Here is a 13867-nt window from a genome sequence, read left to right as displayed (position 1 = left end):
TTTCGGTTGTTTATCATCAGTACATACTGCTAACTCAATTCTTACACTGGTTTATTATAAAGCAGACTAAATCAAAATCATGATGCTTCTGAAATGAAAAACAAGTTTCTGAACTTTTACGTTTTTCTATCCAAAAACAAGAGAATGTTAGATTCATTTTGGGGAAAAAATTTAAAAAAAGGAGTAGCAAAACTTTTCTTTTCTTTGTGTCCATCTCCTCTCTGCTTAGTGTGAATTTCAGTGAGGGCAGTCGGCCATGGGGCAACGTAAAGAAAAGATGTCTTCCTTGTCTTCCTAGATCACGGGGGAAGAATGTCCCTTCTCATCCTCGGTGTCTCATCTTTTAAAGATCTATGCAGTTGTACAGTCTGCTTTAATGCTAGCGTTTTATGAAGAGACCTTTGCGGATAAAGCTGTAAGTGGTATCCATTTTAAATACCTAGGAAATTTTGTGAGAAAACTATCTGTCACTTGGTCTGAAAGTGGAAGTTGGCCCCCATATTATAGCTGTGCTCTATTGTTTCTGTAATGTCGGCTTCAGCGTTGGCAATATCCCCCATTTAAACAGGTAAGTTAATTCTCCTAGACTATTACATATAAATTAATTGATTATATCCAAAGTGTTCCTGTGAGGAATATCTATCAAATGGTCTGCCAAAGACATTGACTAGGCTTTGGGGAAGCAGAATAAAAAGTCTTCCCTGAGAATTTTTAACCACAAACCAGCCCTCACACAGGGATGGGTCCCAGGATTTATGCTAACTGTTGATTTATAAACCTAAATTAAGAATATAGTTCAAAGTATTCTCAGATTAGGTCTCACGTGACTAATAGAACCATGTCCAAAGCATGCTCGGAGCAATCCCCTTGAACTCAAGTGTCAGAATATTCCCACAGATAAAGTCGCAGCGATGATGAACTCAGAGTTAAACAACATGGGAACACACTGGGAGAAAGCAAGCCATCACGACAAAGCGTTAGCAGAAACAACAAACAACAGAATCAAACTCTCAAAAACAACAGATGTTGGAAATTAAAGTAAAACATAAATTTAGTAAATTTAGTATGTTTGAAGAAGGCGAAGATGAAATTAAAAAGCAATTAAAATTATGAAAACTTAAGAACAAGACTATCAAAAATCATAAGACTCATTTAAAAATCTTCATGTTAAACTTCTAGCACACGAAAATGTGATAATAGACCTGAGAAAGTCAATGATTTGAAGAGCAGTTTAAGGGCAAATTAAGAGAGAATTAGTGCATTAATAAATAGAGTCATCCATTACTTAAAAAAATGAACCACTATACAGTGCTAAAAGACAATGAGATAAAAACAAAACATGACAAGTAATCTTCAGACATAAAGAATAGTGTGGAAAAGTCCAAAAGAAGAAAAAAGATGGAAGAATCAAAAAAAATTTAAATGAATTCAGATGGATTGGTGGATAGTGAATTCAACCAAAACAAATTAACTTTTTTCAAAGAATAAGTCTGTGCTATTTACAGGTATCAGTTCATGAAAACTCCATACTAACAGACATTAATAAATAATACATGCAGAAAAAATATATCTACCATAGGATTACTATTAATAATTTAATATATAAACCCTACAGAATCATTTTTAATAATTACATACCATTTTAATAATCCTAGTATAGTGGGGAGCCTGGGTGGCTCAGGTGGTTAAGCAGCTGCCTTAGGCTCATGTTATGATCCCAGCCTCCTGGGATTGAGCCCCACATCAGGCTCCATGCTCAGCAGGGAGCCTGCTTCTCCCTCTCCTTCTGCTTTCCTGTCTGCCTACTTGTGCTCTCTCTCTGTCTCTCTGTCAAATAAATAAATAAAATCTTTAAAAAATAAATAAATAAATAAATAAATAATCCTAGTATAGTAATTCCACTGAAACAATTACAATTATTCCATACATCCTATATCGTGAATTATAAGAAAGAAGCCTACTTGAAATAGATTACTGGGTGTGTTAGGTAGGACTCGCTGGTTGTATGTGAGAGATATTCAACCCAGGGTAAATTTATTAACTCCTATAACTGAAGAGTTTGGGACTATTTCTTCATCAGGCAGTGCTGATCCAATGAGTCAAATAATGTCATCAGGAACTTTCTCATTCTTTCCTGCAGCTATGTTTTTCTCAGTGCAGATTCTCCTACAGACTCTCAGCCTTCGTGGTGGCTAGATGGCTACCAGCAGCTCTGGTTTTAAATACTGCCAAACAAAGAATCCCAGAAGTGAAGGTTCCAAGTTGGAGTCTAATGCTCTGGATATCACGGAACCAATCAATGTCATCACTCTATGAATGGGAGAACAGAATCAGCTCCGCAGGATCCTCAGGATCAGAGAGGAGGAAAAGAATGGCTTAAAAGAAAATTAATTAGGTTATAGTACATAGAAAAAGGGAAATAGATTTGAGTAAGCAAAAATAACAAATGTTAGATATTTATAAATCCTTCTCACTAATAAATACATGACTTAAACTTGTTTTCAAAAAAATATTCTTTAAACACTTATAAAATGCATAGTAACATGTAAACTTTCCTGTGGGGTGCCCTTACTTAAACTGTCTACGGCATGCGGGTCTTTTAGATATCGTCTGCTCTAAGAAACAGAATATCCAATTAAATGTGTCTTAAATATAACTGGAAATTCAGGGGCAGGTGTTTCTGCGGTTGGTTAGTTTGTCAGTTCAAACATGTAGAGCTTCCGAAAAGGTTTCTCTATCATTCTCTTGGCTTTCATTATCATTAAGATAATGACAGCAACTTCAGTCTGCTGTACTCCCAGACTGTGACCAAAAGCAGCAAGTTCACCTCTTCTATAGCATCTTATAAATTTCATTTTCTTTAAGAAGGAGGAAAAAAAGCCCCAGAATATTTCCCAGCAAATGTCCTTTCATGTTTCATTATTCAAGACGAATTCACATGTCCACACTGAACCAATAACTAACACAAGCTCATAAATTAACCATGAATGAATTATACCAAGGATAAAGAGTTCACTTCCCCCCTGAGCACATTTCTTCCTTATACCTGGATAAAATCAGCCATAGTAATAGTACAGAAGAAATGGGGGCTATTTCCTGGTTGGGCTGCCAATAGTGTGTGGCACAGTGTGTCCTACTAAGTAAAATAGGTTTACAGAAAGTTATCATAAACATTACTGAATAATATATTAAAGAAAGCCCATTTTAATTTTTAACCTTATTTAAATACTTTACTGATTGGTATTATTCTTACGTATTTGTGGAGTTTGCATTTAAAATTAATAAGCAAACATTGTAACAAGTAGTGACCCCAATTTTGAAAGATAAGTTCATATTTGCTCTCTGTCCAAAGAGAATATTTTTACAAAAACGACAGTAAAATATTTAATAGACTTTTCTGATTATAACAGAAAACAATGAATTAAATTCTAGTTTCCATTTTGTGAAGTGAAATTGAGAAATAAGCAAACATTGTAACAAGTAGTGACCCCAATTTTGAAGGATAAGTTCATATTTGCTCTCTGTCCAAAGAGAATATTTTTACAAAAACGACAGTAAAATATTTAATAGACTTTTCTGATTATAACAGAAAACAATGAATTAAATTCTAGTTTCCATTTTGTGAAGTGAAATTGAGAAATTTCCATTTTGTGAAGTGACCAGAAATTCTTGCGAATAGGATGGTAGGAAACATACTGGCTCACTGTTTGCTCTTTCGTATATGCACTACAATTAATGAAACCAGTTCCATGTTGTGCTGGGTTCATTTGCCTTTAACTTCAAAATGAGACAAAATTTGAACTCAAGAATTTATTTCAGGAGCAAAGCTTTCTTAAAAGCAGCATGAACCAAATCACTCTTAGCAATGCAGGTGTGTCTCACCATTATGGTAATTTGGTATCTTAATTTTTCACCTAAATAATGACTGAATTATGCATGTATTTATAGAGTTTCCATGGTTGAAGGAGACCAGAAGAAAAGCTAGATCATCTGCATCTAAATATCTAACTCCTGATAGACTTATCAATGTACAGTTTGCATTAATGATTTTTTAGTTGTACTAAGTAAAATACCAAAAAAAATTATACCAATTCATAGAAACAAAACTAGAAATTTACCCATTTTGATTTTGAAAAAGAAACCCTTGACATTAAGTTCACCAAGAGAGTTCATGGTTTAGGCATGTATGAGTACTTCCTGGGCAAAAATGTAGCTAGACACAGTGTATATTAAAAGATGCAACTTACAGCACGGTTTCACAAGATTTTTCTCCTGCCAAAAAAACAGAAACTCCTATAGATATATTGACAAAGAGAAACACCAAGTGTTGAAATCCTTTCCAAACTGGAATTAGAGTTGGAGACAGCTTCGTTCCTGACACAAATTAATTTTGAAAGGTGTATTTGCTTGTTTCCCACATATGTTTCTCTTTGCTAAAAACATGCTGTGCAACTAGGAAAAAAGTTGCTTATTTGTAAGATTCTGTAGTGCCTTTCTAGTCTCAGAGATGTTTAAAAGCATATGAAGACATTAACATCCAACAGCAATATTTTTTTTCCAGATTCACTGTAGCCAATAATCACATAGAAAAGTTGTGGCTGACTTGTAATTGGTGGCCCTGCTGTGGTCCCACAGCCTTTTCTGTTTATGCATATACCAGAGTAGATAAATACTTACTTGTTTTATGTGTGCAAGTTCTGTATAAATAACTTTGAGAGTCAAAAAAACAATTTGATGGCCACCACAAAGGTGTAAAAGGCACATTCCTTTCTTCCTGAAACTTGAAATGCATACATTTAAATATATAGTGTTTAGTTTAGTGATATGACCCACAGACTTCTATGTTGATTTTGGTTTAGTAATGCTTGGGAAATCAATTCCTTAGCTGCCAGGGTCCAGTTCATGGGGTGATATCATGAATACACGTTTGAAATGAAAATACGGACACACTAGCGTGTTTCCAAAGTAAAACTGTAAAGGCAATGCTATCCTTTTAAATAATAGACACACTCAAAAGAGTTTCAGTATTTCACAGTCTTATAATAGAATGTGTAGTAAAGTTAACTGCAGATACATTTTAACACAGATTATTTGATGATATATTTCAAGTTAATGATGCATCTGAGAATATCCAATATAAATTTGGGAACAGATTTTTATAGTTTTGAATTCCCCTGTATGCTGTATTCTGTAAAATATTATGGGCACTGCAATTTTATAACTAATGTTTTCATGTTGACATGTTTTAACAGACTCTGAAAAAAATCAATATATTTAATGGTACTCTCATAACACAGTGTCACTTGTGCATATTAGATCTAGCTTAGGTCTTATATGAAATCTCTCAAGTCAATATCCAGTATCTGTCTACTGTTTGTTTCCCAGTGCAGTCCATTGAGATTTAATTTAATTTCCTAAAGTTTTTAGGTGGTAACCGAAGTAATGTGAAAAAAAGGAAATGTGAGCCAAAATGAGCATCAGTTATAACTGAAAGCGACGAAATAAATGTAATGTGTGTACTATAGGATATTTTAACTAGGTAGTTAAAATAAGCATAGGCTTCAGGAATTCAGAAAAGTGATTATTGTGAGTTACAATGAAAAATATAATTTTTTAAAAGATTTTATTTATTCATTTGAGAGAGAGTGTGTGAGAGAGAGAGCACAAGTGAGAGGAGGGGCAAAGGGAAAGGGAGAAGCAAACACCCTGCTGAGCAGGGAGCCCAACGGGGGACTCGATCCCAGGATCTCAGGGATCATGACCTGAGCTGAAGGCATACGTTTAACTGACTGAGCCACCTAGGCACCCTGAAAAAATATAATTTATGTACACTATATTGAATCGTGGATCACTACATCAAAAACTAATGATGTATTGTATGGTGACTAACATAACATAATAAAATAAAATAAAAAAATAAAAGAAATATAATTAAGTGGGACTTTGCACATTAAAAATATCATTTACACAAATAAGGAAATATTAACTGTGACATTAAACATATCTTCATGTTATTAGTATTGTCCCAAACTTTGATCTCTATCAGACTGCTCCTTTAATAATAATACTAAACACAATCAACCATAAAACTGCTTGGAATTTGAATTAATATCTCATTCGTATTTATGAAAAATATGTAAAGATTAGACATTTTAACTCAGCTTTGGAGACTCAAAGTCAAAATGTACAGTTCTGAGGAGTTGTATTTTCTCATTAAAAGTAATCCTCATGTAAAGAGGGGTGCCTGGGTGGCTCAGTTTGTTAAGCATCCTCCTTTGGCTCAGCTCATGATCCCGGAGTCCTGGGATCAAGCCCCGCATCAGGCTCCCTGCTCAGCGGGGAGTCTGCTTCTCCCTGACTCCCTCCCCAGCTCATGCTCTTTCTCTCTCTCTTTCTTTCTCTCTCAAATAAATAAATAAAATCTTTTAAAAAAAAGTAATCCTCATGAAAAGAAAGTTTGTCTTTTGGAGACTGTCTTTTAACACCTCTTCTTTTCTTTTGTATTTTGAGAAACAACTGAAAGATATAGAGCTTATATTTTCACTTGCTTCTTAGTGGAAAAAAAAAAAGAGTTTTCTATCACAAGTATAGCAAAAGTTTGTGTCCAGATTTCAGTGAGATCTTGAAGTGAATACTGATAATTTAGAGTGGCTTCATTGAGCCCCAAAGTAGTTTTACTGAACATCCAAGAAAGAAACTGTGTCAAAAATGGTTATCTTCCAGCAACTGCTGTAGGACCTTGAGTTCTGAGGTTGCTGCCTCTTGGATTAATTTAACATTTTGAAATATTTTGTATATGAATATTAAATTATAAATATCAAATTATGAAATAGTAAATCATTAACTTGTTTAATAGAATTTATTTTTAATTTTAAAGAACTAAAATATTAATATAAATTAAATATTTAATGCCATAATATTCAATTATTGATTAAACCAGTTAATATAAATTATTAATATTAAGGGCATGGATATTAAAATACAGATATAAAATATTCATTCACTTGAACAATCTTTCAACAAAAACATATTGAGTACTAACTATGCGCCAGGCAATGTTCTAGATGTTTGAGATGTAACAGTAAATAACAAAATATAACCTCTATCGGGGCTTACATCCTAGTGGGGGATCTAGTGGGACAGAAAATAAAAAGCAAGAGAATGCTCAAACAAATGTATAATTGTATAGAAGTGATAAGTGGGTAAATGCATAATTGTATAGAAGTGTTGCATGGAGAACAATATAACAGAAAAAGGTTATAGATATGGAAAAGTACTGTTTTACATATGACAGACAAGTATGTGCATTTGAATAGTACCAGAATGAAATGAAGGAATGAACCATAAAGATCCCTGGGGGAAGTTGCCCCAATAGAAGGAACAGTAGGTAAAACAGACTTGAAGGGGAAGGATGCTTGTCATGTTCAAGGAAGAACAAAATTTGTAATATGAAAGACAAGAGAGATTACTAGTGGACAATATGATAATGGGGTAGGTTATGTATGGGCCAGAGTAGGGACTTGGAGTTTTACTCTAAGTAGAATTTGAAGGTCCTGGAGGCTTTAGAACATAATAATGATGTGATATGATGTATGTCTTTAAAAAGAGTCAGCGTTCTGGCTGTAAAACTGTGGGTAGAAGGCCATGATAGGTAGACATGCAATTTTAGAGTGGAGACCAGCTAAGAGAGTATTTCAGTTGCGGTGGAGATCATGTTGGGTTGGAATAAGTTTTTGTTCACAAAACAGCTGTTTGTAACAAATACCTTTATCCTGGATGTATCAAATATAATGCCAACATTTTATTTCTAATGTATTAGAAGTGGACAGTGAGAGGAAGGGTCAAGGATGAGTCACAGTTTTTATTGTTTTGCTTTTTTTGGTTTTTCGGGGTTTTTTTGCTTGAACAACTAAAAAACTGTTTGTGCCATTCTAAGAAGAAGAAACCTGGAGATGTGTAGTGTGGAGGAAGGAAACAAACAAGAGTTTTAGACATGGTAAGTTTCAGGGGCCTTTTAGCTAGGTCGAGGCATTGACTAGGTAGCTAGATAGGCGTATTAGGTTGGTTTTCACTCTGACTCCAGGAACCAGGAAGCAATTTGCACAAAGAGGATTTCCCTTTTCTTTTTTTCTTTTCTTTTTTTTTTTTCTGGTTAAGGGATCATAAATTCCCTAACCAAAATTCAAAAATATATTTTATCCTATATATGATTTTCCAATGATACTGGAAAGAGTTAATGGACCTTTTATTTGTGCTTCTTTATTTTATTGTAATTCATTAAAGTTAACCTAAGTACCATTTGAAAAATCAGTATAGCCTAAAAATAGTAACAATGATATTCCTAGCATAACCATTAGTTGGCTTTGTGCCAAGCACTCTTCTCAGTACCTTATTATAGTTGCTGCCAAACTCATCTTATGTCAAATGTACTACACACATAAAAGAGCCTTAGAAACTAGCCAAATAATTTGCCTATGGTTACATGGTTCATAGAGTCAATGCATAATTCCAAGTTCTATATTCTTACAGAGCATTTAAAATCATGCTGTAGTTTTTGGGCACATACCATTTCTTTCTCTCATATGAATTTTCTCCTAAGGAATCAAAATGAAGCAGTGGTAGTGAAAGCAGCATTTTTCTTTTTCTTTTTTAATTTTTTTTTCTAATATGTTATTTACTTATTTGACAGAGAGTGACACAGCAAGAGAGGGAACACAAGCAGGGGGTGTGTGAGAGGGAGAAGCAGGCCTCCCGTGGAGAAGGGAGCCCAGTGCGGGGCTTGACCCCAGGACTCTGGGACCATGACCCAAGCCGAAGGCAGACGCCCAACGACTGAGCTACCCAGGCGCCCCAAAAGCAACATTTTTCTTTACAGACAAAATGTTTCCCTTAAGCAACCATTAATCTGCTCAAGCACACCTAGTTACTTCACCACCAAGAAATATTTTTCTGGTACTTTTGCCTCACTGTCCCAAAGCAGCCACTGCTGAATTCCATATACCCAAATAACGTTCCACTAAAGCATTCTGGTGTCCACTGAGCTTTCCCTCATATCTGATACCTAGCTCTGTCCCCATATTCCTAACATTCTGATACTTTTTATTCATATTTTTGATTACTCATCAATACTCATCTACTACACAATTGCTTTATTTTAAATCCCTGTCAATTCTGGGTGCCATCCAGGCATTTGATGGTGAATAGGGAGGTGTTATAAGTTGGCCATGAGGTCAGGGTTGATTTATAAGGAGGCATGGAGCTGGGGTATTGGATGTGAACAGCAGTTGCAATTGGTGGCTTTTGCTTATTGTTTATAACTTTGGACAGATGCAATTTTTCTAGGTGTATATATTAGTTAATAGTGAGTTGAAATTACCTCTTGTTATTTCATTAAAAGCAAAGAAAAAGAGTGTTTGCATAAGGTTTTGATCACTATTTTAGCCACTTTGTTGTATCACACTTAATGAGAACACTCTTTCTGTAGGGGAATCATTCAGGGGATGTGTATCCAACTTCTTGCTTTTACTGATTCACTTTTAAACTAAAGCAGTATTCATCTGACCCTAAAGAGTAGCTATGTAACCTCAGCTTAGATCTCTGCCCCTGTCCCCTTTAAGTTTGTTGCTCAGATTTATCCACCATTGTCACACTTTGAGGTCAGGAAGGTGTATTTTGAATTTGAGAGGCATCATTTATTTCTGTGTGGTGATGGAAAAATTACTTAATCCTTTCGTTCCTGGTTTGTTTTTCCATATATGAAGCAGATATAATGATACCTTATCTGTAAGGTTGTAGGGACTATAAAAAGAATTGAAGTATATGAAACATATAACATGAAAGCTATGAAATAGTAGATGCTCAGTAAACATTATTATTAAACTTTGACATGTAAACAAAATGTATAATTTATAATTATGTTGAAAATATGTTGTTCTGTTACAATAATTTAAAACATAACTTTTGACATGTACATATGAACCTATAGATTTCACCAAATATGAGTATGTATTTGTACAGTATGTTCCATTTATGTGTTTGCACTCGTAAACACATTCTCCTTTAAATACTTTCCATATTAAAAACAGTTTTGGATTTGAAACACAAAGGATTAGTGATATTAAAAATAGCTATTGGAATGTGCTATTTTTCATAAAAATTTAAGTGATTTCTCCATATGTGGGGACATAGGTGTTTCAAAGAATTATGAAAGTCAAAACTTATAAGGAGAATTTTTAGAAAGAACACTTTAAGCAAAATATCTCTGTGAAAGTGTCTAATTCATTCTCCAAGTGTCTAGCAAGATAATTAAATGACATTAGGAAAACCAAAATAACCTCTGTGTTTTTATTTAACCTTCTTGAAAAATGTCAGTGACAAATGGTGTAATATAAAATAAAATTTGAGGCTGGTTTTCTTGACAGCTTTAAATTCTGATACTCCTTTTAGGAACTCTCCTAAAGAATTTGTTGGTGTCTGTATTTCCTCAACAGGTGCTATCACAGGTCACACTCCTTCTGAGGGTTGCCTTCATTATCCTGACGTTGACCTCCATTGGATTTCTTCTGGATCAAAGGCAAGAAGTGAAATTCTTTCATTTTATGTCATTTTATAATGTTTTAAAAATATATGTGAAACTTAGATATTTATCAAATATTTCTTATTAAAAATAAAGTTGAAACTATAATTTCACAATATTTTAAATTAAACAGAGTGGCGGTTTCTCTCATTTTTAAAATCAAACATGCATTTTAAATCTAAGCCTTTTAAATGCAATTTAGGTTTTTAAGGTTATTAAAGAAAACCTATAAATGTAATGAGTAATTTGGCAAAACATAGACCATAACTCTGAGTACTTAATAATATGTGAAACATACTTGAGTACTTTTCCTTTGCCATTGAACACTTCACAATATATGCCAGATTGTACGTACTGTGTACTTAAAATTTATGTCCTTTTCCTCACACAGCATATTTAAAGAAACTTGTATTAAATACTACCCTGGCCAGAAAATATATTCACCTGCACAATTTTAAAATGCTTTTATGGCAGGAAGTATATAGAAAAATACTTAATCACTATTGCTTAGTATTTATCAATCATTAATATTAATACCAATACCAATATTTATGCACTTAATGTGTGCCATAGAATATGTTAATTCTTACAACAATGCTCTGAGATAAGAATTACTATAAAGCCCATTTTGCAGATGAAGAAAGTCAGACAGACAGATAGTAAGAGATAGAACACAACACAAACCCAAGCAATGTGACTCCTGAATTCACATATTGCAGAATTTATATTGTAACTTCATGAAAAACTGCAAAAAAATAAGTCATTCTTAAGATTTTTATCTTTGTTGTAGTATAATTGTTTATCAAGTGGGTAATCAATATCATTCCTTTCAGGAAATTGTACATATAAAAGTACAGAAAACATACACTTAGTTTTATCGATGGTATGTCACTTTCCCAAAGAAAGTTTAATAGATGTTCTGGAATAGCGGCAAATTCTGGAGTTTTATCACGATCCAAATCATCAAGTTAGAAATGAACATACTAGTTAATGAACTCTTTAGACTATGCACTCACTATAAACACTTGGTAAAGAATGATGCATCTGATGCATTTCACATAATCATATGTAAACAGTGTGTAGAAATTTAAACTTACTTCCTTCAATACTTTAAAAGTTGTGTTTCTTATTTATTTTATTTGGCTCTCTATCCCTACTTTTCTAGACTAGAAATAAAGTATATACTGAGCCATAAAAAGAGAAAATGGAAAAACGAGTCACAGGTCCCAATGAAATAATTACCCAGATCCAGAGAATCAGGATCCCACATTTTAAAGATCACAATTCTACTGGTTGCATACACTTACAAGAAGTAGCAATAAGCTAATAGCAATAGTACAGTTTCATTTTTTTAATGAAGATTTTATTTTGTCTCCATGCATACAGATAAACAGGCCAAAAAGCAGGCTATCAATTTTGTCATAATATATCTTATGGTATATTAAATCAATCTTATTGTATATAATTAGTTTAAAATCAAAACTGCCTCTGGCCTTATTCGGAAACACATACTAAAATATAGATAAGTCATTTCAATCCAGTGCAGTAGAAGCCAAAAGAGAATGGAATGATGTTTTTAAAGTGCTGAAAGAAAATTACAACCAACCTATAATATAATACAGCAAAAATAAAGGTGAAGCAAAAGTTATTTATACAGACTTCTACAGCAAACTTCACATTTGATAGTGAAATGTTGAAAATTTCCTTTTTGAAGTTGAAAACAAGTTGGATATGCTTATTATTTAACATTCTGCCACAAATAATCAATGGAGGAAGGAAAGAAAAAGAAATAAAAGGCATAAGGATTTGAAAGAAATTAATAGATCAATTATAAAATTAGTTTATATTAATTAATCTAATAAATATAACTAATGAATTAATGAAAAAATCCAAAGGATCTATTGGAAAATTATTCAAATTAATAGATGAATTTAGGAAAAATTTTAGAGAAATGGCCATCAACTGCATTTTTATGCACTAGCAAATAAAAAACTCTATGCAACTGCATGAAATACATTAAATACTAAGGAAAAGCAATCCTAAAAATGAGTAGGCTGTGGGAATGCGGCAGCAGATTAAGAGGACCCTAGGCTCACCTTGTCCCAGAAATACAACAAGATAACTATCAAATCATCCTAAATACCCTAGAAATCAACCTGATGACTGGCAGAACAAACTCCACAAATAAAGGTAGAGAAGAGGCCTCATCGAAGAAAGTAGGAAATGCAAAAACGCAGTTTGGAAGAAAAATGGATGCTGACCTCTGTAGTGGGGAGGGAAATGTGGTGGCAGAGAAGGGCGAGAGACAGACTAGCACACAGGGGAGTGCATGGGGAAAATAAATCCCATAGCAATTGGCTTGGAAATGAGAGGGGCCAAATTTTGTGTTTTTTCAAGGAAAGGGGCCTAAAGCCTGCAGACATACAGACTGGAAATAGCAATCTGAAAACTGCCTGGGGCACACAGTGGAGAGGTTATTTGCTCATCTCAGAGCAAGTCCCAGAGAGGCAGCATCCACGGAGAGACCCCCGCCCCCCACCATGCTCTAGTGAACCCCTCTTCCCAGTCTGGGTTGCCTCAGTCCCAGTGCTGTGGGCCCTCTGCACAGAAGCCCCGCCAAAACCCCTACTCATACTGCATCTCCCAACCCGAGAGTTTTGTGAAGTCTCAGTTCTGGTGAGTGATGACAGGTCTCATCTCCCAAGCACACTAGAGCACACCTAGTTAAAACGCACCACATTCAGGCCAGGGACCATACGCTGCCTATAACAGGCAAAGAAAGCCTCTGTAGATGACTGGCCTGAAGGATAAAGCAGTTAGGACAAACAGCAGAGCACACGCAGCACACATTGTAGACACTTCTGGAAGTGCCAGGCCCTGGGGAACAAGGGACCCTCCATGGCAGGGCACTACAGGACCTCCCCTTTGTAAGGCCATTACCCTGAAAAACAGGAGACGTAGCTGACTTTCTTAACACAAAGAAACAGGCACAGAGACTTAGACAAAATAGGAAGACAGAAAAATTTGTCCCAAATGAACAAAAGGACAAGGCCACGGCCAGAGATCTAAGTGAAACAGGCAAATAACATGCCTGATGGGGTATTTAAAACAATGATCATAAGGATATTCGCTGAACCTGAGAAAAGAGTGGAAGACACCAGTGAGACAGAGATAAAAAAAGAACCAATCAGAGATGAAGAGTGCAATAAATGAGATCAGGAAAAAGCCTCTGATGCAATGAACAGCAGGCTAGAAGAAGCAGAGGAAAACGACCTAAAAGATAGAGTAATA

At 34.6% G+C, this 13867-nt stretch overlaps 1 protein-coding gene across 2 annotated transcripts in view; it reads left to right on the top strand.

Annotated features, from left to right (window-relative positions):
* AGMO (alkylglycerol monooxygenase) overlaps positions 1-13867 on the top strand; it is a 330223-nt gene that overhangs the window by 167326 nt on the left and 149030 nt on the right. For both annotated transcript variants that reach the window (XM_028117298.2, XM_088018484.1), the window contains 2 exons: positions 299-415; positions 10491-10573. In XM_028117298.2, coding sequence (XP_027973099.1) covers positions 299-415; positions 10491-10573 — 200 coding nt within the window. The remainder of the gene's footprint in view (positions 1-298; positions 416-10490; positions 10574-13867) is intronic.

This window comes from Eumetopias jubatus, unplaced genomic scaffold (assembly GCF_037043125.1).
Source record: "Eumetopias jubatus isolate StellerSeaLion01/CBP00866 unplaced genomic scaffold, mEumJub1_p1.0 scaffold_14, whole genome shotgun sequence".
NCBI classification, from domain to species: Eukaryota; Metazoa; Chordata; class Mammalia; order Carnivora; family Otariidae; genus Eumetopias; species Eumetopias jubatus.
Note: the sequence above shows the minus strand (reverse complement) of the source record. Positions and strands in the feature narration are given on the sequence as shown.